The 24,063-nt window shown below is 51.0% G+C and overlaps 1 protein-coding gene across 4 annotated transcripts in view; it reads left to right on the forward strand.

Moving 5' to 3' along the window:
• The window catches only part of CLUH (CLUH binding protein of NUMT mRNA), a 398,416-nt gene that overhangs the window by 204,035 nt on the left and 170,318 nt on the right, over window positions 1–24,063 (forward strand). For all 4 annotated transcript variants that reach the window (XM_085649931.1, XM_085649930.1, XM_085649928.1 and 1 more), the window contains exons 8-10: window positions 8,704–8,851; window positions 18,669–18,761; window positions 19,185–19,879. In XM_085649931.1, the coding sequence (XP_085506057.1) occupies window positions 8,704–8,851; window positions 18,669–18,761; window positions 19,185–19,879 (936 nt within the window). The remainder of the gene's footprint in view (window positions 1–8,703; window positions 8,852–18,668; window positions 18,762–19,184; window positions 19,880–24,063) is intronic.

Consider the following 24,063-nt stretch of genomic DNA (forward strand, 5'->3'; position numbering starts at 1 on the left):
GGATGAGAGTCTCTCCTCAGCCGACTGATGAGATGCCTGCCAGCGTACACCACGGGGTCCCGTCACCTCTTCAGACCTCCCGGCGATCCCAGGCCTCTCCCTGGGGCCACAGGCAACCCCACGGACCCGGCACCGCGACGGTGAGCGTTCCAGGCAGGGCTCAGGCAGGAGGGGCAGAAATTAAGGGAGCCGGGCTCACATGAAGCTGGTGATTAGGCCCTCGAGTCTCTGCATTCTTGGGCACGATTACCCCCACTACAGCCAGGGACGGTGGCCAGACGCTGGGGCCAAATGGGTTCAGAATCCCAGACAACACCAGGAATAGGGCCAAGGTAGTCCCGGACGGCGATTCTTCCCCTAGTCCTCCTTCAGGGTTTCTGTCCACACTGAGGGTCCCGAGGTAACGATGACCCCCAGAATTATCGGCGGTGTTCAGGGACCGGTCAGCAGGTTGAGGGTGATGTCAGTTGATGAGGGAAGTCGCGCAGACCCTAAGACCTGTCAATTCCCTATCTAGCGCAGCCACCTCTCCACTCCGATGCCTTACTCCTGTCTACCTCACAGCTCACCTAATTCCCCAAAATGGCCGCTCCGCCCTCACCTCTATTTATCACCTGGGGCCTTACTGGCCAGAGTGGCCCAGAAGGTTCCGGAACCTCTCATGGCAGTCTATGGCCCAGGTGCTGAGGTGACAGTTGGAACCACCATTTTGTGAGACTAACCTCCCTCTCCCTGTCTCTTCAGTGAAGCATCAACACCAAGGAAAAAAAGTTAGTGGACAGAAAAGAAAGTGAGAGGGTAAAGGGAGGAAAAAGAAAAATATAAATGAGGAGGGAACAGCCAAAGGGCTGACAGGTCTAACACGCGTCCCGTCCCCCCCCAGCTGAAAGTGGGGAGAGCTACCCAATCCCTTGGGAGTTCTCTTCACTAAGGCGGAAATATCTAGAGAGACAGTCAGCATTGGCGTGGTCCACTCCTGGGCGATGTTCCACCCTAAAGTCCATTCCCTGTAGGGAGATGGACCACCTCAATAACTTGGGATTCTCGCCCCTCATTTGCTTCAGCCACCTGAGGGGCCGGTGGTCGGTCTGAACCAGGAAGTGCGAGCCAAACAGGTATGGCCGCAGCTTCTTCAGAGCCCACACCACCGCAAAAGCCTCCCTCTCAATCGCACTCCACCTCTGTTCCCGGGGAGTAGTCTCCTAGACAGGAAAACCACCGGTTGGTCCAGACCCTCCTCATAGAGTTGCGACAGCACTGCCCCGATGCCATGCTCTGACGCATCTGTTTGGACGATGAACTCCCTGGAGAATTCAGGGGTCCTGAGGACAGGTGCCACACACATTGCCTTTTTCAAGGTGTCAAAGGCTTGTTGACACGCCTCGGTCCAGATTACCCGTCGAGGGTGCTTTTTAGAAGTGAGCCCAGTCAAGGGAGCCACGATAGTACCGTATCCCTTGACGAAACGTCGGTAGTAGCCAGTGAGGCCCAGAAAGGCTCGGACCTCCATCTGAGTCTTGGGGGGTTCCCAGGCCATGATGGTTTCAATCTTAGCCTGGAGGGGTTGCACCTTGCCCCGACCCACCAAGTGACCGAGGTACACTACCGACCCCTGCCCGATCTGGCACTTACTGGCCTTGATCGTTAGACCCGCCTGCTGCAAAGCCTGAAGGATAGCCTGAAGGTGACACAAATGGTCCTCCCAGCTGCTGCTGAAGACAGCGATGTCATCCAGGTACGCAACCGAAAAGGCCTCCATCCCGGAGAGGACCTGGTTCACCAGCCGCTGAAAAGTGGCAGGGGCGTTCTTGAGCCCAAAGGGCATTACACAGAACTGGTAGTGACCCTCAGGTGTGGAGAAGGCTGACCTTTCCTTTGCTCCATCTGTCAGGGAGATCTGCCAGTACCCAGATGTAAGGTCAAAGGTACTCAGATATTGGGCAGCTCCCAACCGGTCAATGAGCTCATCCGCCCTCGGGATAGGATAAGCATCGGTCTTTGTCACAGAGTTCAGTCACCTGTAATCCACACAGAACCGGAGTTCCGGTGTGGTGCCCGGCGGGGCAGCTTTGGGTACCAGTACCACCGGACTGGACCAGGGACTGCTTGAAGGTTCAATCACTCCCAGCTCTAGCATCTTGGTGACTTCTCCATGGATGCTAGCCTTCACCTTATCCGACAAACGGTAGGACTTGGACTTCACAGGTGGGCTGTCCCCTGTGTCCACATCATGGGTACACAGATGAGTCCTTCCCGGGATAAGCTAGAACAAGGAAGCATACCACTCCAAAACCTGACGGCAGTCCCTCCGCTGTTCGGGAGTTAGGGATGTTGAAAGGATCACTCCCTCCACCAACCCATCCTTTTCCTGGGACGCAATCAGATCAGGAAGAGGTTCACTGTCCTCCTCCTCTGATCCATCAGTCGCCATCATCAAAGTGACCTCTGGTCTCTCTTGGTGGGGTTTGAGGCGGTTGATATGGAGCACTCGATGGGGCTGCCTGGGGGTCTTAAGGTCCATCACATATGTGACCTTACCCTTCTTCTCAATCACCTCAAAGGGGCCTGACCAGCGATCCTGGAGGGCACTAAGCTCCCCAGGCTCCATAACCCACACCTTCTGGCCAGGCTCCAGCTCCACCGGGTGAGCATTTCGGTCATACCATTCCTTCATGACCGTCTGGCTGGCTTCTAGATTTTCAGACGCCTGCTTCCACAAGCGAGCCATTTGGCTACGAAAGGCCAGCATGTAGCTCACCACATCCGGGGGAAGTTTTCTGGGAGTCTTTTCCCATCCATCCTTCACCAGGCTGAGGGGTCCACGAACAGGGTGACCGTACAACAGCTCGAAGGGGCTGAAGTCCACTCCCTTCTGTGGTACCTCCCTGTAGGAAAACAGCAAACAAGGTAGGAGGACGTCCCATTTCCTCCGCAGGCTCTCGGGCAGACTCCGGATCATGCCCTTTAAGGTTTTGTTAAACCTTTCCACCAGACCATTGGTCTGGGGGTGATAAGGGGTGGAGAACCGGTAAGTGACTCCACACTCTTTCCACATGGCCCGCATATATGCCGACATGAAGTTGGTACCTCTGTCTGACACAACTTCCTTGGGGAACCCCATCCGGGTGAAAATCCCCATCAGAGCCCGTGCCACCGCAGGTGCAGTAATGGTCCTCAGAGGGATAGCCTCTGGGTACCGGGTGGCATGATCCACCAGAACCAGGATAAACCTGTGACCGGCAGACGTTGGTGGATCCAATGGCCCAACAATGTCGATGCCCACCCTTTCAAAGGGGATGCCAACGACAGGCAGTGGTTCCAGGGGAGCCTTCAGCTTCACCCCTGGTTTCCCACTAGCTTGGCAGGTTACACACGTCCTACAAAATGTGTCGGACGTAATCCTCATCTGAGGCCAGTAGAAATGAGGGACAAGCCGAGCAAAAGTCTTATCCTGTCCCAGGTGTCCTGCCAAGGGTATTTCGTGAGACTATCCCAAAAGGAAGGCTCGGTAACGCTGGGGAACTACCAAGGCCCGGGATGATCCATGCACCGGAGCCTTGGGTTCGCTATAAAGGAGACCATCTTCCCAGTATATGTGGAAGTTCCCCGAATCGTTACCCGCTGCCTGGGCTTCGGCCTGACGCCGTAAACCCTCAAGGGTAGGACACTCCTTTTGGGCCTGACAAAACTCCTCCCTAGTAGGTCCTCCCTCCACCTGCCATTCTGCAGGGGTAGGTAAGCCCTCCAGGGAAGTCACATCCCCCTCTGTGGACTCCGGGACCACTTCAGTTGCCCCCTCCACCTTCTGAGGTGCAGATGCCGGGGTAGGTTTCCCCTGGCCCCGTTTACCCTTTTTGGCAGCTGGTTGGGCCCTTATTCCAGGCTCCAACCTCTGTGAACTCCCCCCTCGGGCAGTCACGGACCGTGTATTAGCACAATTCCATTCGGATGTTCCCAACATCTCCATGTGAGCCTTGAACTCGACCTCCTTCCATGCCGTATGTTCAAGGTCATTTCCCAACAGACAGTCGACCGGCATGGCAGGGCTTACCGCAACCCGTAGAGGACCCGCAACCCCTCCCCACTCAAAGGGAATCTGGGCCACCGGATAGTGACCCTCTCGGTTGTCAGCCATCACAACCGGGTGGACTACGTTGGGAACCACCTGCTCTGGGGACACCAGCTGACTCCTTACCATAGTCATACTGGCTCCTGTGTCCCTCAGAGCCTCCACCCTTTGGGCATTGATGGTGACCCATTGCCTGTACTTTTTAGTTTGAGGGCACATGGGTCTTAGGAACCATCTCGCAATCCCCTAGGGACACTAAGGTTAGCCCTGCCCACTCACCTCCTTTATCTAGGGGCAACTCCTCCCCGAGCACTACGCTCGCCACCCCAGGGGTCTTTCCTCCAATGGGAGGGTGTGGTCTCTTGGGACACTTGGCATCCCCCTTGCAGTGACCAATCTCACCACACTCATAACAACGGACAACCCTAGGCTGCTGACCACGGTCAGGATAAGGGGGTTTGTGGGGGCCAACCTTAGGAGGGAATCCTAATCCCTTTCCTTGCGAACTCTTTTGGGGGCCTTTAGCGAACTCCTTCTTTTTGTCTCCCCCCTCTTTCTTCTGGGGGGCGCCCTGTCCAGCCCCTTGGAAATTCCCTCCAGTCCCTTTTGAGGATACCCGGGTACTTGCCCAGATATCCGCCTCCTCTGCAAGCTTCCTAGGATTAGTTATTTTCCTGTCCACCAGGTGTTGACGCAGCTCTGGAAAACTTTTCTCGAGGAGGTGCTCCCTCAATCAGGTTATACAACCCCTCGTAGTCTTTCACCTCACTGCCCTGTACCCAGCCCTCCAAGGCCTTCTTGGCGTAGTCCAGGAAGTCCACCCAATTTTGGGTGGCCAGCTTTTGACTACCCCGAAATCTCTGCCTGTATTTCTCAGGGGTCAGCCCAAACTTTCTAATTAGGGCGACCTTCATGGTGGGGTAATCGGTCTGTTCTCGCTGCTCCAGAGCTAACAGGGCATCCCTCCCCATCAGAGGCATATACCTATATAGACCACCCCCCCACTGAGCTTCAGGGATCCCATGGGCTCGTAAGGAGACCTCATAGGCAGCCAACCATTTAGCAATGTCATCCCCGACACCATAGCTGGCGACTACATCTTTTGGCAGATAGGGTCTGGGCTCCCTGGTGATCTCTCTATGTATGCTGCCACCAACGGGACTGCTGGGGGTTCCAAACTGTAGGGCCTTGAGATCCAATTCCTTTAAATGGAGCTCATGGAGGAACCTCCTCTCCTCCCTTTCTTTCTCCAAGCGGGCTAGATCCATTTTGAACTGCTTCTCCTCCCTCCTGTCAACTAAGTCAGCTGAAGACAGGCTCCCCCCCGAAGCGCTACTACCCGCTCTTGAAGGGGCACTAGGTCCTACGTCCATGTTGCCGCTCTCAGGGGGGGAAAGTAATTCGGTCCCTTCCGTAATGTCCGGTCCTGGTCCCTCCTCCTCCCGTTTTCCGCTAGGGTGGGCCATAACCCAGGCTCTCAAGCTAGTTTGGAGTTCTATTTTCTTCGCCCCCTGCTTGAAAAATACCTCCCTCTCCTGGCAGAATTCCTTTAGTTGGGTTACGGTATACTCTTCCAGCCTACCCAACTCAAACTCCATCCTACCAGGTGGGATCCAACACTGCAGAAAAGAACTTCACAATAGGAGACCCTTCCTTTAAGAGGAAGTACACCACAGGATAGGACAATTTTGAAAAATTCCAATCAGGGAGACAACCTGGAGAAAACTCCAATAAAAACAATCAGGTGTAGGGTGTGGCGCGCGCTAAACTCCTAATGAGTGGATGCAAGCACAGACTCAGGATCCCACCGCTGACCACCAATTTGTTGGACCTAACGTCCTTGAGGTAGCTTGGCTCAGATCAAAAGGCTTTTATCCCAATACGGCACATCGTGTTTGCATCACACCCAACTCACACCTTAACGCCACACCACTTAAAAATGACACTACACCGGATAATTATTAAGTTTACCAGAAGTCTTTATCTTTCCTTCTTAAACGTGGTTACTCAGGTTCACATTTCAGGGTAAAACATTACATTGCATTTAATTTGACAGTACCATTCCCTTCTTTACTTTTGTACAGCCGCTACGTAAACACCCCCTAGATTCCCAACCTGCCTTGACTCAGGAGCGCTAAGTTAAATCCTTCCAGAGAGCGCTCCGCACAACATTTACAAATTCCACAATTTCAGAGAATCATTTAGTCTACACGGTGTTCTTCTGACAGATGGTTTCCCTAACGGCTATACTTTCTGACTCTTATACTGTCACCAATAATCAATCTATTACATTTAGGTGCTAAGCTGGAGATTTTCTCTGCTGCTGGCAATCAATCGGATACATCTAGGCAGTTTACATGTAGATTACTTTATCACTAGAAATTAATCCATTACATTGAAGCATTATACATGAACTTTTGCTGTTACTGGAGGTTAAACTGCTATTTCCAGCACTATGCTTGAGATTCCTACTACGTAGACTTCAGTCTCACGTGTGGTTATGACAATGTACCGGTATTTATAACCTCGAACCTGGCTTCCCCAGGGACCGGCAATCGGGTCTAAAAGGACATCATCTGTCCGTAGATGCGTACTCTCATGTGCTCTCCCGTGCTCTCCAGTGCTCTCCCCCCTTCTTTCTATGCCAGGCTTACTGTTTCCTCGGTGTCCTCCTCTCACGAAGTTCAGCAGAAACTGGAGTCGAGTTCCCACCTCTTCGGGGCAGACGGGGCTCACTGCGCTGGCAAGAAGATCTCTTAAAGGGGTAAGGCGAAAAACAGGGCACACCCACCGACCACCTCCCCCAAGGACTACCCTGCTGGTGATTCTCCTCCTTTGGTGGGAGCCTCGCTCCTCCGCTCCCCACAGCCCGCTGGTCTCACTTCCTAGCGGACTCCGCAGGCCAGGTGCTGTCTCGATCCACCTCCGCGTCCTTAGTTCAGCGCTCCCGCAGCCGCCAGTAGCAGCGCGGCTTGCGGGGGCGCGGCCTCCTCTCCCAGCTGGCAACAGCGGAGCGGCACTTCGGCGTCTGCCCCGCTCACCTGACTCTAAGACGGCGGCTTCAATGCCGAATCCGCCCCGTACTTCCTGGATGAGAGTCTCTCCTCAGCCGACTGACGCGATGCCTGCCAGCGTACACCACGGGGTCCCGTCACCTCTTCAGACCTCCCGCCGATCCCAGGCCTCTCCCTGGGGCCACAGGCAACCCCACAGACCTGTCACCGCGACGGTGAGCGTTCCAGGCAGGGCTCAGGCAGGAGGGGCAGAAATTAAGGGAGCTGGGCTCACATGAAGCTGGTGATTAGGCCCTCGAGTCTCTGCATTCTTGGGCACGATTACCCCCACTACAGCCAGGGACGGTGGCCAGACGCTGGGGCCAAATGGGTTCAGAATCCCAGACAACACCAGGAATAGGGCCAAGGTAGTCCCGGACGGCGATTCTTCCCCTAGTCCTCCTTCAGGGTTTCTGTCCACACTGAGGGCCCCGAGGTAACGATGACCCCCAGAATTATCGGCGGTGTTCAGGGACCGGTCAGCAGGTTGAGGGTGATGTCAGTTGATGAGGGAAATCGCGCAGACCCTAAGACCTGTCAATTCCCTATCTAGCGCAGCCACCTCTCCACTCAGATGCCTTACTCCTGTCTACCTCACAGCTCACCTAAGTCCCTAAAATGGCCGCCCCGCCCTCACCTCTATTTATCACCTGGGGCCTGACTGGCCAGAGTGGCCCAGAAGGTTCCGGAACCTCTCATGGCAGTCTATGGCCCTGGTGCTGAGGTTACAGTTGGAACCACCATTTTGTGAGACTAACCTCCCTCTCCCTGTCTCTTCAGTGAAGCACCTTGCGCCTCTCCCTCAGCTAGTGAGAACGGGGCGCCCAGAGCCTCTACATCAACACCAAGGAAAAAAAGTTAGTGGACAGAAAAGAAAATGAGAGGGTAAAGGGAGGAAAAAGAAAAATATAAATGAGGAGGGAACAGCCAAAGGGCTGACAGGTCTAACAGTAAGCAATACCCATAAGATCAGAAGCACATTCGGATCTTTTACATAAGCTAGACTTCTTGCTTAAAATAAGTCTTTACTGATTCTTTACCTACGCTTTCTGTCCATCGACCCAGTGGCGAAAGGCTTTCCTTCCTCAGGAAAGAGTTCACCATGTTTGATTAGAATTGACTATATTGAATGCAGGACTCTTCTGATTTGAGTGCAGAAATTTAGGCACATACTTGTGTTTTATTTACATAGCCAAGTTAAATGATTTGGAAAATCAGAAGATATTGACAGCGGAGCAATACTCTATAAACCATGGAACACACCCAATAACATTAACACATTGAGCTATAAATGAGTATCCGTAATTGCATATGATAAACTACCTGTTCTGTGCAATCTAAGTTGGTACCAAACTCTTTGAGATCCAGGTCTTACAGCCTCTTCCTCTATGATGATGAAGAATTCCTTGGTAGCTCAATACAACCTGATAAGGAAATCTGCCGGATGGGTTAACCTACAGTTATCAGAGTACATTGCTCAAAGATTGCCATTATTAACAGTGTCTGCTTATGCATGCTACATTCAGTGCTCAGAGATTTTTCTTCCAAAAATGGCTGATAGCTGGTTTCATTGCACTGCAGAGTCCAGAAACATCCATTTGAGAGGATTGCAACCCCTTTTCAACTGTACAGCTGGACGGCACCCCAGGCAGAGCACGGCATGGACTGTGTCAGGGCAGAGGATGCGTACACATCTAGACTGGGCTACGAAGAACACATACCTGGGCAGGTGAGAATATTTCACCTCATTGCTTTGCTGGTGAACCTCTGTGATAGAACAGAATTGAAAATGGGATACAAACTCTAGAGTTGTAGTGGTGTAATTTAGAAATACTGTACTTATTTATAGAATGTTACATTGCTATAAAATCACATTTAAATTATTGTTTTCCAAAGAAGTCAAACAAAAAAACAAAGGAAATATATAGCACATTTTATGCCAGTGCAGTACTTGTATATATGCAGTGAATATCTGCAATTAACATTTAGCATCATCTGAAACTGGTGGGTCATTTGATGTGTGGAAAAACATGCTTGCAACAAAACTGGCATCGAAATTGTAACAGCCATATCAAGCATCTAAATGTTTAGAGTTAGTGTCACCTTTGGCAGAGGTCTTGGGTAATTATTGCTCGGAATGTCACAGTTGGCCGGCAGATGTCCAAATCTCTCTCATTGTCATCTAATTAAACTTTCTCGTCAACTACCCTACTTTATGCACTACAGCGCAAACGGATACAGCTGCAGTTCACTATTTCAACTATGAACAAGAATTCCTGTGGAGTAGGCTTCCAAATATTTATTTGATTTCAGGTGAGGAGTAAAAGCTCTTCGATCTGTGTATCTGATAGACGTCCAGCCGCAGATTCCTTAACTTAGAATATCCCCAGGTGTCAGACTGGATCCAGAACACTTTTCCTGCAGCAGCACCTCTGCGCGCCGGGGGGCTGTGCCATCTGGCTCTGCCCTGACGTTGTCCACGGACATGACGTCCGTGGAACCATATATGCCCCTCCCGGCGCGCTGACGTCAGTTTTTCTTCTTTTCCGCATTCGAATGCGGATCCTGGAAAACCAGCAGTTCCTTAGCCTGGTTTTTGGGCCTTCTCGACACCGTGGGTGTCGGGGTGGGGGGGGGGGGGTTAGGGACAGTGTGCAATGTCTTCTGGCATTAAGGCTTGTGAAGCCTGTGCGTGTCAGATGTCTGGCACTGACCCGCACCTCATATGTATGTGGTGCCTTGGAGTGCACCATGACTCCAAGGACTGTGACTCATGTCAACGGATGAAGCCAAAGTCCTTGAGGGAGCGGCGCATGAAATTGCTGGCCGCACGTATGTTCGGTCCAGCTCCCTCCTGTCGCCACTCTTCTCGGGATCGGGCTTGGTCCCAAGGTCGCTCACGTGACCACCGTGTGACAACAGGTAAGCGTAAGCTCAGGCTTCGCTTACGGAGATCTTCTTCCACTGCCCGTGCCGCTGCCTCTCGCAATGAGCCCGGGTAAAGGCGTACGGCATCCTCCGTATCCACCCTTTCCGGGTGTTGGGGCAACACGTGCCAAAATGGAGGCCTATTCTAAGGCACTCCAGGCTTGTTTTCAGTCGCCCCCTCTCTCTGGTGCGTCTTCGGGCCCCACAGAGGTAGCAGACACCGTTGCCGGGTCATCGTCTGCGGAAGTTGCACCGGCTGTGTGCGTCTACTCCGATTCTGGAGCCTACGTGTCGCCGACAAGCCAGGGCCTAGAGCAGGGACCTCCCCGTCGCTCAGCGCATACCCCTGTAGGGCTCCCTGCGCCGATGTCCGAAGCGACGCCAGACTCGGCGCCGGGTATTACCACAGGCTCTGCACCAGCGCCTTGTTCTCTCTCCAGGGAGTTTGTCTGCATCCCGGTGACTCCACTACGGCGCCCATCGACGTCGGTTCCGGCATCTAGCCAGCTTCCCTTAGTGGTTGATCCCCCCCCCCGACTCCTCGGGCAGCTGTAGTCCCCTGCGGCCTCCGTTGACGCCTCTGCTCTCATTTACGCCTCCTTCTGTGGACTCCCCTGATCAAGGGGTCGGGGTGCAAGTTCCTTGTGTAGCCTGGCCTGCGGGTCAGTCTCTGCCTTCGCCACTCCTCATGTCCAGTGGTAGACTTAGCCTTCAACCGTCTCCTACTGACCATTTGTCATCACCTACTCGGATGGCAACTGAGTCTAGTGCTGCCTTTGCGCGAGCTATTCATGGGGCGGCTGCTGTGCTTGGCCTACAGCCTCCTGTGGTGCCTCTACTTTCTGACCCTTTATTGGATCTACTCCATTTCGAGCCTATTGAGGTAGAACCTTTGCTGCCCTTTGGGGACTCACTAGTTGACACCCTGCATGGCACTTGGTCCAGACCCTCTTCGGGTGACCCGGTTGATCGGGCTATTGCCCATAGGCACTGCCCGGCACCAGGAGATGCTGCTACTGTTCGAAGAGCCAGGTCTTGAGAAGTTTTCTGAAGGTCAGAAGGTATTTGGTCTGCCGTAGGCGGATGGGGAGGGTGTTCCATGTCTTGGTGGCGAGGTAGGAGAATGATCTGCCGCCGGAGGTCACTCTTCGGATGCGGGGGACGGTGGCGAGAGCGTGGTCTGCGGATCGGAGCTGGCGGGTGGGGGTGTAGAGGCTGAGTTGGCTGTTGAGATACGCTGGTCCGGTGTTGTGGAGTGCCTTGTGTGCGTGGGTGAGGAGCTTGAAGGTTATCCCCTTGTTGATGAGCCAGTGTAGGTCTCTTAGGTGGGGTGTGATGTGGCTGCGGCGAGGTATGTCGAGGATCAGGCGTGCGGAGGCATTCTGGATGCGTTGGAGCCGTTTCAGGAGTTTGGCTGGGGCTCCTGCATAGAGTGCGTTGCCGTAGTCTAGTCTGCTGCTGACGTGGGCTTGGGTGACCGTCCTCCTGGTTTCGGTGGGGATCAATTTGTAGATCCTGCGAAGCATGCGGAGGGTGTTGAAGCAGGAGGAGGAGGTGTTGAAGCAGGACGTTGACCTGCTTCATCATGGAGAGGGTGGAGTCGAGGATGACCCCTAGGTTGCGTGCCTGGTCGGTGGGTGTAGGGGGTGCTCCTAGTGTGGCCGGCCACCAGGAGTCGTCCCAGGCCGAGGGGGTGGGTCCGAGGATGAGGAACTCAGTCTTGTCCGAGTTCAGCTTCAGTCGGCTGTTTCTCATCCAGTCGGCGACGGCCTTCATTCCTTCGTGGAGGCTGGTTTTGGCGATGTGGGAGTCTTTGGTGAGGGAGAGGATCAGCTGGGTGTCGTCGGCATATGAGATGATGTTGAGGTTGTGCGACGTGGGCGAGCAGTGCCATGTAGACGTTGAACAACGTAGGGCTGAGGGATGAGCCTTGGGGTACGCCGAAGATGATCTCGGTGGATGCTCGGAGTTCTGCCTGATAGAAAAGAGGTGGTCCAGTCCAAGGCCTTCTCTTGGATTCCGGTGTCGTTGAGGCGTGTTCTTAGTGTGTGGTGGCAGACCGTGTCGAAGGCGGCTGACCGGTCCAGGAGGATGAGGGCTGTGGTTTCTCCATTGTCAAGCAGGGTTCTAATGTCATCGGTGGCGGCGATGAGGGCAGTTTCAGTGCTGTGGTTGCTGCGGAACCTGGACTGGGATGGGTCCAGGATGTTGTTTTCTTCGAGGAAGCTGGTCAGTTGTTTGTTGACGGCCTTTTCGATGACCTTCGCCGGGAACGTGAGCAGGGAGATGGGTCGGAAGTTCTTGAGTTCCTTGGGGTCCGCCTTGGGTTTCTTGAGTAAGGCGTTGACCTCTGCGTGCTTCCAGCTCTCCGGGAAGGTCGCTGTCTCGAAGGAGATGTTGATGGTTTTCCGGAGATGGGGTGCGATGGTGCTGCTGGCTTTGTTAAAGATGTGGTGTGGGCAGGGGCTTCCGGGGATCCGGAGTGGATGGTGTTCATGATCTTGATGGTGTTGTCGTTGATGTTTGTCCAGGCGAGCAGGCGGTTGGTACGGGTGGTGGTCGTCGTGGGAGCAGGAGTCTTGGCGGTTGCCGGGGGGGTGACGGCGTTGAAGCTGTCGTTGATGTCTGTGATCTTGCGATGGAAGAAGGTGGCCAGCGAGTCACACAGGTCTTGTGATGGTGGGATGTCGTTGGTGTTGGAGGTGGGGTTGGAGAGTTCCTTCACGATGCTGAAGAGCTCTTTGCTGTTGTCTAGGCGGTCTTTGAAGAAGGTCCTTTTGGCGGATCTGATGAGGTGGTGGTGTCTACGGGTGGCGTTCTTGTGGGCTGTGTAGCTTTCCGGTGTTCGTTCACGGATCTAGGTTTTTCCGAGTTTTCGGCAGGTTCGCTTGGAGGCCTGGAGTTCTTGGGTGAACCAGCTGGCTCTCTTGCTGGTGGGGGTGTTGGGGGGGTTTCTTGAGCGGGGCGAGGGTATTAGCGCAGTCGTCGATCCATTGTCTGAGGTTGCAGGCTGCGGCGTCTGGGTCGGTCGGGTCTGTGGGTGGGCTTTGGGCGAGGGCGGTGGTTAGCTGGTCCTCGGTGACTTTGCTCCAGCTGCGGCGAGGTGTCTGCTGGGTAAGATGGTGTGTGGTGGGTTTCCGGATGGTGAAGTGGATGCAGCGGTGGTCGGTCCAGTGGAGTTCGGTGGTGCGGTTGAAGAAGACGTGGGAGCTTGCTGAGAAGATGGGGTCCAGTGTGTGGCCGGCGGAGTGGGTGGGTGTTGTGACGAGTTGTCTGAGTCCGAGGTTGTCGATCAAGGTGGCGGAGTTGGAGTCGTTGTTGTTCTCGAGGTGAAAGTTCAGGTCTCTGAGGAGGATGTAGTCTGTGGAGGCGAGGGCGTGAGTGCTGATGACGTCGGCGATGGAGTCTCTGAACTGCGGCCAGGGTCTGGGGGGTCTGTAGATGAGGGTGCCTCTGAGGGTGGTGTTGGGGTCGGTGTGGATCTGGAAGTGCAGGTGTTCAGCGGTGCTGAGGGTGTCGTCGGAGTCTGTCGAGATTTTGAGAGTGTTTCTATCCACTCCATTGGTTTGGTCCTTGCGGGTGATCTTGTAGCCTTCCGGGATGGCTATGGCGATGTCGGGTGCCGAAGAAGGGTTCAGCCAGGTCTCCGTCAGGAAGGCGACGTCTGAGGCGTTGATGTCGAGTAGGTCCCAGAGTTCGACGGCGTGTTTGCAGTTCCGACAGGAGAAGGGTCCTTGGGTGCGCTTCGGGGCGGCCAGGCAGCAGGTGCTTAATTTGTTGAGTCTCACTCGTAATTTTCATTGCGCCTGTTTGCTTGTACTGTGCCTGCTTAATTTGTTTACTCTGCGTATTCCTTATTCCTCCCCCCTGTTTTTTGTCCTCCTCGTCCTCCTCTGCCCGGTTTCCCACCGCTGCTGCCCCTGCAGCCCCTTCCACCCCGATACCGTCACTAACCCTGCTCCCGCCTGGACCGCGCCCAGCGCCAGACCCCCTGGTCCGCACGAGCACCACAACGTCAGACGCCACTACGACGCCAACCTCCTCCACGCACTCAACGCCGGCCGATCTACCACCTGCTTCCAGGCCACCCCGAAGCACACCCATGGACCCTTCACCTGCCGAAACTGCAGCTTCACCAGCCAGCGTACACCAGCACATACTGTCCCCCCCTCCACGGTAGGCCACAACCACCTCAGATGCATACTGCTCAACACCCGCTCCGTCCACAGGCACGCCATCGAACTCTGGTACCTGCTTGACTTATCCTCCCCAGACATCGCCTTCCTGACGGAGACCCGGATGAACAGCTCATCGGCGCCCGACGTTGCCATAGCCATTCCGGATGGCTACAAAATCACCCCCAGGGACCGGACCAACAGACTGGGATTCGCGGGGGCCAGGGGTCCTGGCCCTGGGCGCAGTCCAGCCGCGGACAGGCGCAGACTGGCTTGCCATAGGTGGCCTCCATATGAGGGGTGTTGGAGGGAGGAGCAGCTGGGAGGCGGGAGCGGGGTGGCAAATGGGAGTGCAGGTGGGCGGGGCCGCAGGAGACGCAGCGGCGGGACCCACGGAGTGGGGATGAAATGGGGCCCAGAGGAGACACAAGCAAAAGGGGGCAAGGCAGCAGAAGCAAGAAATATACAGAGCGGTCACAACCAAAAACAATCAAAAACGGTGGCACAAACCTAGTTGTTAACGGCAGCAGCAGCGGGCATACAGGGGGGCTGTGTGGCGGTGAGGGGAGCGACCAGCCTGGTGGCAAGGTCAAGGGTCGCTCCCTCTACTGCTGCGCGGCTTCCATATGAGGGGTGTGGGAGGGAGGAGCAGCTGGGAGGAGGGAGCGGGGTGGCAAATGGGAGTGCAGGTGGGCGGGGACGCAGCGGCTGGAACCACGGAGGGGGAGCAGGAGCGGGTGGGGGTTACAGAAGGCAATGGGACGCAGGCAGAACGGGGGGACATGAGAAAAATGGGGCACAGAGGAGACGCATGCAAAAGGGGGCTAGGCAGCAGAAACGAGAAATATACAGAGCGGTCACAACCAAAAATAATCAAAAACGGTGGCACAAACCTAGTTGTTAACAGCTCTCTCTACCACGGAGGAGGGAGCGGGGGGGTCAAAGAAGGCAATGGGACACGGGCAGAACGAGAGACAGGAGATAAAATGGGGCCCAGAGGAGACACAAGCAAAAGGGGGCAAGGCAGCAGAAGCAAGAAATATACAGAGCAGTCACAATCAAAAACGGTGGCACAAACCTAGTTGTTAACGGCAGCAGCAGCGGGCACACAGGGGGGCTGTGTGGCGGTGAGGGGAACGCCCTGCCTGGTGGCAGGGTCAAGGGTCGCTTTACGTCGCCATGCTTGGCTGCGTGAAAGTCGCTTCCCTGATCCTATTCGGGATCACTTCCGAGTGGATCTTTTTGACCGCCATGCAGATTCGGCGGTCTCCCGTCTTTTGTCCGGCTTGGGTTAACTCTTGTTGCCGTGTTCTCTGCATTATTTTCCGGGACCCGCTCTGATGCATAGGTTGGGTTTCGGGACTGGCTACTGTTCATGGCTGGTTAGCCATTTCTCAGTTCGTTTGGCGCAGCCGGTTTGCTGCTTCCTATCTTTTCAGTCCTCTGACTGTGTGCTTAGCTTAAGAGGACACCCATACTGGTTTGCCTTACCCTATGTGGGGTATTTGATGGCATTCAGTTCTGCCGTTGACTTGGTACGCTCCTATTGAGTCTCTGCGCAGAGGTCCTGCTCGAAGTCCCTTGACTCTTCGTATAACTTGCCTTATTGCAAGTTGGGTTGGTCTGTCTGTATGGCATCGGGATCTGGCGTGGGTCCCATGCCTTGTAGTGTCTATCTCGCACGTCTGGTGCACCACCTGGTTGTGACTGTTCTTTTGCAAACGGCACCCTGTTTGCCGCTATGCGGCCTGTTTCTTATTGCCGCTATGCAGCCTGCTTAATGTTCCTTATTGGTGCACCTGCACCTTCTGGTTGGTCCTCCAAGCTACTGGTTTAGCAGAGGTTGTCTGTCATACATGGTACTAATCCCTGCTTTTGGTAGCAGCTTATCCTATAGCAGTGTCCTTAATCCCTGCTTTTTCCGTATGGGGATTTCCAAGCTTTGCTTGGGTTCATGCTGTGCACTCTCCGAGGGGTGTCTTTTCCTTGAATGTTCGCTCCTTCGATTCGGGGACCTTTACGTCTGGCCTCTCTTTTGCCAGGGTTGTGCCTCGTTTTTCTCCCACTCTGTCTTGCGGGGGACTCTTGTTGGGTCAAGTTTTCATTGTTTCAACGTTTTCCCTCCTGCGCTGGCTACCATTGGTGCTGTTACCCGACGGCTTCGTGCAAGCTCTCTCCTCCACACAGTGTCCGTGGGTCCTTCTCCGGTCTACTATTCCACCAGTTCTTAAGGTGTCCGGCTTCCTGGTGCCCTTATTGGACTGCTGCCTTCTTGCAGTTGGGTGCCTCTGGGCTGCTCTACTACCCTACACGAAGTCCTTGCGTCCTTCGTATGGCTCCAGTGTCCACACAATGTGCTTGGGTTCCTTCCTGTCTTTGCTCTGGTTGGTAACGCCCCAGTGCTTGTAATCTGCCTTCACATATTATGGCACCATCGCCTGGTCCTGGCGTGTCTTCTACTTTCGTGCCAGCTGCATCTTGCGCCATAAATTGGCATTTTGCCACTTATGTCGCTCCGGTCTTATTGGTGCCGGTTTCCACGGAGCTCCTTTTCGCTGTTGTGCATATTAGGCCAGTATGCGAGGTCTCTGTCCAACCGGCTGCCGTCTCTCACGACTTGGCTACCATCGCTTCCTTCTATAAAACTCGCCATATGTGGGATATGGTTTCTTCTCCATGCTGGCGCTGGCGCTTTATGGGTAAGGGACAACCTATTGACTCTGCTGTCCCACGTGCCTTTGCGGGTTCAGGTTCCTCAGTGTACTTTCACACTGTTTTCTTGGTCGACCGGTACTTGTTTAGGCTTCTGTCGCCACTTCAGATCCTGGAGATCTTTACCACTTTGGGTGGGTTCATCTCCTTCTTTCAAGTCATTAACTTTCACTTCGCAAAAGCCATTCTGGCTCTGGGCTTCTTTCTCTCAACCCACTTTCCATAAATGGGTTCTTTCCTGCTGTTCGTGACCGCTTCTATTGCCTTTGCCTCCCACTGCTTCTGCTCCCTTTAGAGCGTCATGCTCTGGTGGTTACCTGCGCTCCGTCCTCATTATGGTGTTAACTCACCTTATGGACCACTAAGTTCTTTCTGGAACTTCATGGGATTCAGTCGCAGACCCGCCTCCTCTGTGGGTATGGCTTCGGTATCTATTCTAAGTTTAGGATTCTGTGGCTTGACGTCTCTATCAGATGAATGAATTATTTACCTTCGGTAACGATGTATCTGGTAGAGAAATTTTCTAGCCGAAGATTCCTTAACGCCCGCCCGTCCTCCCCGTTCTGCGAGGACCTTTTCAGGTTGGGGCATTCTATACTCTCCTCCCTTACAGTGACTTACCCTTTTCAACAGTGTCGTACTCTCTTCACTCTAACACAAACTGCTTCATTCTGTTTCTCTACTCCATTCCGCCCCTTCTCAGGAGTATGTGGTGTGTTCATACATCATGTGTTCTTCCAAACCACCAGCCTGAATTATACAGTGTGGCATCCGTTTCTGGATTTTTCCCACCTTCCCTCTCTCCCCTTCTCCATTGCCTTGGGGTCTTTCCCACCCCTGCGCCATTTTACTTCAGAACTGTGGTTCTGTACGTTTCTGTTTTTTTTTTTTGAGTAGGGACGTCTCTTTCTGGTGACGTCTTATGGTGTACTTGCTTTACTCCTCGGTTCCACACTGGTTCAACTTCGCATTTTTCCTTTCTGGATGCAGCATTCTAATGTCTGCCAGCCTGTTTTCATCATCCTTGTCTTCCTTTCACATTGATTGCATTTTCGCTTTTGCATGGTGGCTTTTCTGAGCTCTGCTCTGTCTCGCCTGTCAATTTCTTCAATTTTTTCATCATATTTGCACATTGTTCCCACATTCTCAGTTTTTTGGTACTAGCTCCGCGTTTTAACACGGAAAAGTTTCTCTGATGAAAACTGACATCAGTGCGCCGGGAGGGGCATATATGGCTCCACTGATGTCATGTCCGTGGACAACGTCAGCGCGGAGCCAGATGGCACCGCACCTCCCGGCACGCAGAGGTGCTGCTGCAGGAAAAGTTTTCCGGATCCAGTCTGATGCCTGGGGATATTCTAAGTTAAGGAATCTGCGGCTAGACAATGTCCCTACCAGATACATTGTTACCGAAGGTAAGTAACTCGTTCATTACTGTTACAAATAAATAAATGATCAGAGTTAAATGCTGCATCATTTGCCCCCCCCCCCCCTTGCTGGCATCTGTGACTCCTGCAGGTCACAACTTTGAATACGGGAGGTTTATCTTTGAAGTCAATACTTTGAGTAACAGTCAGTTCAAAAAGAGGAACTTCTTGATATTTATAGTGTTATAACACATCAAATATTTTTGTGGTCAGTTCATATGTATGCTTAATTTTTTGTCTTCACTTCATATAATCATGAGGAACTTACATTGACCCTTTTGCCAACGATACAATTTTTTTTCAGACTCGGGACTGGAATGAGGAACTGCAGACCACCAGGGAACTCCCGCGTAAAAACCTGCCTGAAAGACTCCTTCGTGAACGAGCAATTTTCAAGGTAATGGTATAGTCTGTTCTCCCACCGAAGGGATGTGCTTTCAAAGTTATCTGCCCAGCACCTAAGGATTGGCTGTAATCTTTTCCATATGTTTTGACTTTCTTTAAAAAAATAAATAAGGAAAGCTATGGTCAAAAAATGGTCAAAAAACACATTTGCGGCAGAGCTTGCTTTACTGGTCTAAATATTTCTTACAAATAACCTGTAGGGGGATTATATTTTTATTTGCATTTATGGTTTGCAGTCCTGTTTAGTTGATGAATGTCTGTAAAAGTATTGTCTGTAAAAGTATTGTTCAGAAGATGCAATTACCAATTTTGGAACTATTATCTTTCATGTTGAAAGAGTAAAGAACACTAGAACATAAAAAGGTAGTCTGTAAAAACACCCACAGTAAAGTAAATCATTTATCCCCCTCCATAGGTGCACAGCGATTTCACAGCTGCTGCTACGAGAGGTGCTATGGCCGTCATTGATGGCAATGTAATGGCAATTAATCCTAGTGAGGAAACCAAAATGCAGATGTATATCTGGAACAACATCTTCTTCAGCCTGGGATTTGATGTCCGCGACCACTACAAAGACTTTGGAGGGGACAATGCTGCATTTGTGGCCCCCACAAATGACCTGAATGGGGTACGTACCTACAGTGCAGTGGACGTCGACGGACTGTACACCCTGGGCACAGTCGTTGTGGATTACAGAGGGTACAGAGTAACAGCCCAGTCCATCATTCCTGGAATTCTGGAGCGTGAGCAGGAACAAAGCGTCATTTATGGGTCAATAGACTTTGGGAAAACAGTTGTCTCCCATCCCAAATATTTAGAACTGTTGGAGAAGACAAGCAGACCACTTAAGATACAGAAACATAAAGTGCTGAATGAGAAGGATGAGGAGGTGGAGCTTTGCTCCTCTGTGGAATGTAAGGGTATCATTGGAAATGATGGTCGCCATTACATCCTGGACTTGCTTCGCACTTTTCCCCCAGACATGAATTTTTTGCCCATGGAAGGAGAAGCAATGCCAGAGGAGTGCCAGAAAATGGGCTTTCCTAAGCAGCACCGACACAAGCTTTGCTGTCTACGGCAGGAACTTGTTGATGCCTTTGTGGAGCACAGGTAAGAGCAGTACATTTTAGTGATTTGTTTATTGTCACTGATGGTAGTTGATAGCTGTTGCAACTGTTATAGAAAAATACTTAGTCCAGAAATTATAATTCTTTGGAATAGGAGTCCTGTAGTCTTTTCTCATATGTACTGTGCTTAGTCCCAGAAAAGAGGTGGAGTATAAGAAGTTGTAAACAAAGACCTAGGTAGGATTTGAGCATGAGATAGAGATGGAAAATAAGAGGAGAGGGAAAATTAGCATTATTTAATAAGAGGAGGAAGGAAATCCTGAGGAGAAGAGGCATGTGTGAGAGAGAAGTTAAGGAAAGGAAGAAAGGATGGGAATTAAGAGGAAGGATAACATAGGTGTAGGGAAAGTAAAGGGGGGCTTTCTGAAGGAATGGGACACATACATTCACAATTGACTGAGGGCACAACTGAAATTGTAGCAAAACAAGCATTGACAAAAAAGAAAATGTTTGGCTCATTACTAAAAGTGACCCTAAATTGTTAATTTGTGAGTTTGCTTTTGTATGTGGTATTATGCATGGATGAATGCAAGAATGGGTCAGTGGGTGAATGAAAAGATGAATGAGTGCAAGGAGTAGTAATAGAGTTTGTCTTCTGGAGAGTAATTGAGTGCTCCAGAAGATTCTTTCAGTTACAAGTAAAGCCTTTTTTCTTTGCCACTGTTCTGTTTGGGTAGGTGTGAATTACTTTAGAATAAGGGTTATATCAGTGGAATCCATTGATTGATCTTAATCCCAATAGGAGGAACGGCACCAATTGAAAAATCCTCTACCATCTTATTTTGCTTTTAGGTACACTTTGTCCGGCTTACATACATGTGCACTAGTAGGACAATTTTGCATCAGCATTTCAATACTTTGGTGCAAAAAGTGTGTGTTTTTACCAGTTGCTTGGAGCAAAATTACCCTGCACTGGTTCAATCGTATATACCTTATCTGATCCTTAAGTGGCATGCAGGTATAAAATCCGAACTCCTTAATCCAAGACAGAAGACTCAGTTTATTCTCAAATATAAATGCGCCATCCTTCATCCATCACAGCAGTAACTAACTGATTCAAACCAAACAGACCCCAGCCTCAAACAAAAACATTCCAAGTAAGAATATCTAAAAGATTTCGAACAAGTGTGTTTAGGGCAATATCCCTTGTGGCAGCACAGACTAGAATATATGTCCATAACTACTCTTCGTCTGATCCATTATCACTCATGCCAGCACGTGTTGGAATTTATATATTCAGACTTATTCTCTACTCTTAAGCCCATGTGTTAGAATGTGTGCTCATGCTCATATTATACTCAGTCTGGTCCAGTATTTATTTTATTTATTTTGAAAGTTTTATATAGCGCGCACATGACCCTTGTAGGTATCCGAGTGCTTTACAAGGAAGATAGTAGAACAAAAGAACACTGTATGTCAAAGTAATTTCCTACAATACAGGTAGCCGCTATGAGAGCTAGAAAAACAACGATCATGTGTATTTAGTCATGGGAAGAAATGTAACTTCTTCTTTTAAAGAAGCAGTAGAGGGATTCAGTCTGGTTTCTGTTGGTAGTACATTCCAAATTCGTGGAGTGATTCCAGAGAAGACGTGATTATATGATTTCTTTTGGCAAATCTTTGAGGTTTCAGAAAAAGATTACTGGCGCTCCTGAAGGATCTGTTGCCGCATGAGAGCACGAGTTTCTGAGCCAGATACCTCCGAGTGTTGTGATGTATGGCTTTGTGAGTCATGCAGGCGATTTGTTTAATTGAATTCTTGCTTCAAAAGATAGCCAGTTGAGAGCTTTAAGGTTGGGGGAAATGTGGCAATTTCTTTTGGAACCTGTGATGAGCCTGGCTGCTGAGTTGATTTAAGCTCTTAGAGGGTCCATTGTAGATCTGCGGAGTCCACAGAGGGTTGCACTACCATATTCTTATCTTGGGATTACTAGTGCTTGGACTGCTAGTTTGAAGTCCTTTGCGGGGGGGAAGGTTTTCATTTTCTTAAGGTGTTAATCTGAAAGTTTGCTCCTTTTGCTGTGGCGCTGATGTGTTTCTGCATGTTTAGATTTCTGTCCAGAGTACCTCTCAGCGATTTTGTGATGGATGATTGGTTAGGTGGGGCGATTAGTAGGAATTTAGTTTAGCTTGAGGTGGCTTTCGGTCAGCCAAGAATGAGTTTATTGTAGCGTTCGATTGAGAGATTTGATGTCCTCGAGAGATTTTATCTTTAAATATAGTTGCTTCTCATGTGCGTACATGCGATAATGGATATTTGATGAGCTGAGGATATCAGTGAATGGCTCCATGAATAGGTTGAACAGTGTAGGTGAGAGGGAAGAGCCCTGTGGGACTCGTAATATGACTGGGACGGCCATGCACAGGGATTGATGGACCTTGAAACTTTGGAATACATTTTGGAGGAAACAGGTGACACAATTTAGTACTGACCCTAATAAACCCATTCTGTATTTCAAACGGTCTAGGAGATTATCATGTTTGAGTGTGTCATAATCTGAGGATAAGTCAAGTAGGATTAGCAGGTATGCTTCTTTCTGGTCTAGGATTTTTAGTGTGTCGTCTACTATGTGGGTCATAGCCAATTCAGTACTATGTCCTGCACGGAAGCCAGCTTGGTATTGATTGAGCAGGTTGTTGTTGGCGATGTGATTGTCCAACTGGGTGAGTACACATTTTCCTAGCAGTTTGGCCAGAGTTGGGATGTTGGAAATTGGGCGGAAATTATTTAAGTCTGTGGGGTCCGCTGTAGGCGTTTTTAGGATGGGTGACACTTGCCCCGATTTAAGAATATCAGGAATGGTTCCTTGGAATAGAGAGGCATTGATAATCTTTCTCCAAATTGGCAGTAGCAGCGGTATGAAGTCTTTTAGATAATTAGCGGGAGGAGGGTCTGGGAAGTGGTTGGAGGGGTTCAAGAACGTGAACGATTTTAGTATTACTTGTTCACTGAAAGTTGTGGAGGACCATGCAGTGTTATTTTTGAGGGCAAACTTAGATGTGAAAGTGATTGGGGTTACTGGAGTGGGCAATGACGTGTCCTTCTGAGTGTCAGTCTGAGCTACTAAGTCATTAAGTAGGTCCTTCTTCAAATCTTCCATCTTCTTCGTAAAGAAGGAGGCAAATTCTTCGCAGCTAAGTGGTGCGCATTGTCTAGCTGTTGATAAGTCAATACATTGAGTTTTGACTAGCTCAAATAGTTTTTGGGGTCAATTCTTGGCTCGGTCTAACTGATTTTTTTGAATGTCTGATCTTACTATAGTAGGAGTTTCTGGTGGCTCAGAGCAGATTGAGGTGGTCAGGGGTTGTTGATGGTCTCCATCACCGTTCCGCTAGTCTTGGGGCTCGTCTGTCCTTATCGAGTCTACCGTCATACCAGAGTTTTGAGTCTTTTGTGGAGAGCCTCTTCAGTTGTAATGGAGCAGTTGTGTCTAAAATTGTGGTTATAGAGTTAAAGTAGTGGTTTGTCAAATCTTGAACATCAGATAAGTCTTCAGGGGGGAGCAGGAGGTTGACACTGGCAATTGTGGGTAGGATCGTGTTGGCGTTTTTTAGGTTCCTCTTCCATATTTTAGGTCTCATAGGTTGTGCTGAGCGTACTTTTACTGATTCCTTGATGAAGAAAGTGATGTGATGATGATCAGACCAATTACAGGGGAGGATAGTGTCAAACTGAATGGCCTCAGCATTGGTAATAACCAATTCAAGGATTGAGCCTTTGTCATGTGTGGGGCTGTCGCAGATTTGGATAAGATCAAGGTCCAAGAGGAATGTTTTGAGGCTATTTACTGCAGGGTCGATAAGATCATTCCAATGGAGATTGCAATCTCCAAGGAATATTTGGGTATTTTGTTGTCCAGTATTTGTAGTCACTATATCCATGAATTGTTCGATGAAGGTGAGGTTGTCACCTGGGGGATGGTAGAATGTGTGCAGTGAACAGACTGGTTTGTTATTACTTGTGATATCTAAACAGAGGTATTCACATGAAGATAAAGCTGGTGAATGTGCTCGGTTCACTGAGAGACTGTTCCGGTAAATGCAGGCAGTGCCGTCTACTGGTCTATCGGGTCTGTATAATCTTGTGATGTCGTGGTAGGGGGGAACCGGTATGTCGAGAATGGGCGTGGACGACTCACTTAACCATGTTTCGATCAAAATTAGGAG

Source organism: Triturus cristatus, chromosome 3_2, assembly GCF_964204655.1.
Source record: "Triturus cristatus chromosome 3_2, aTriCri1.1, whole genome shotgun sequence".
NCBI lineage: Eukaryota > Metazoa > Chordata > Amphibia > Caudata > Salamandridae > Triturus > Triturus cristatus.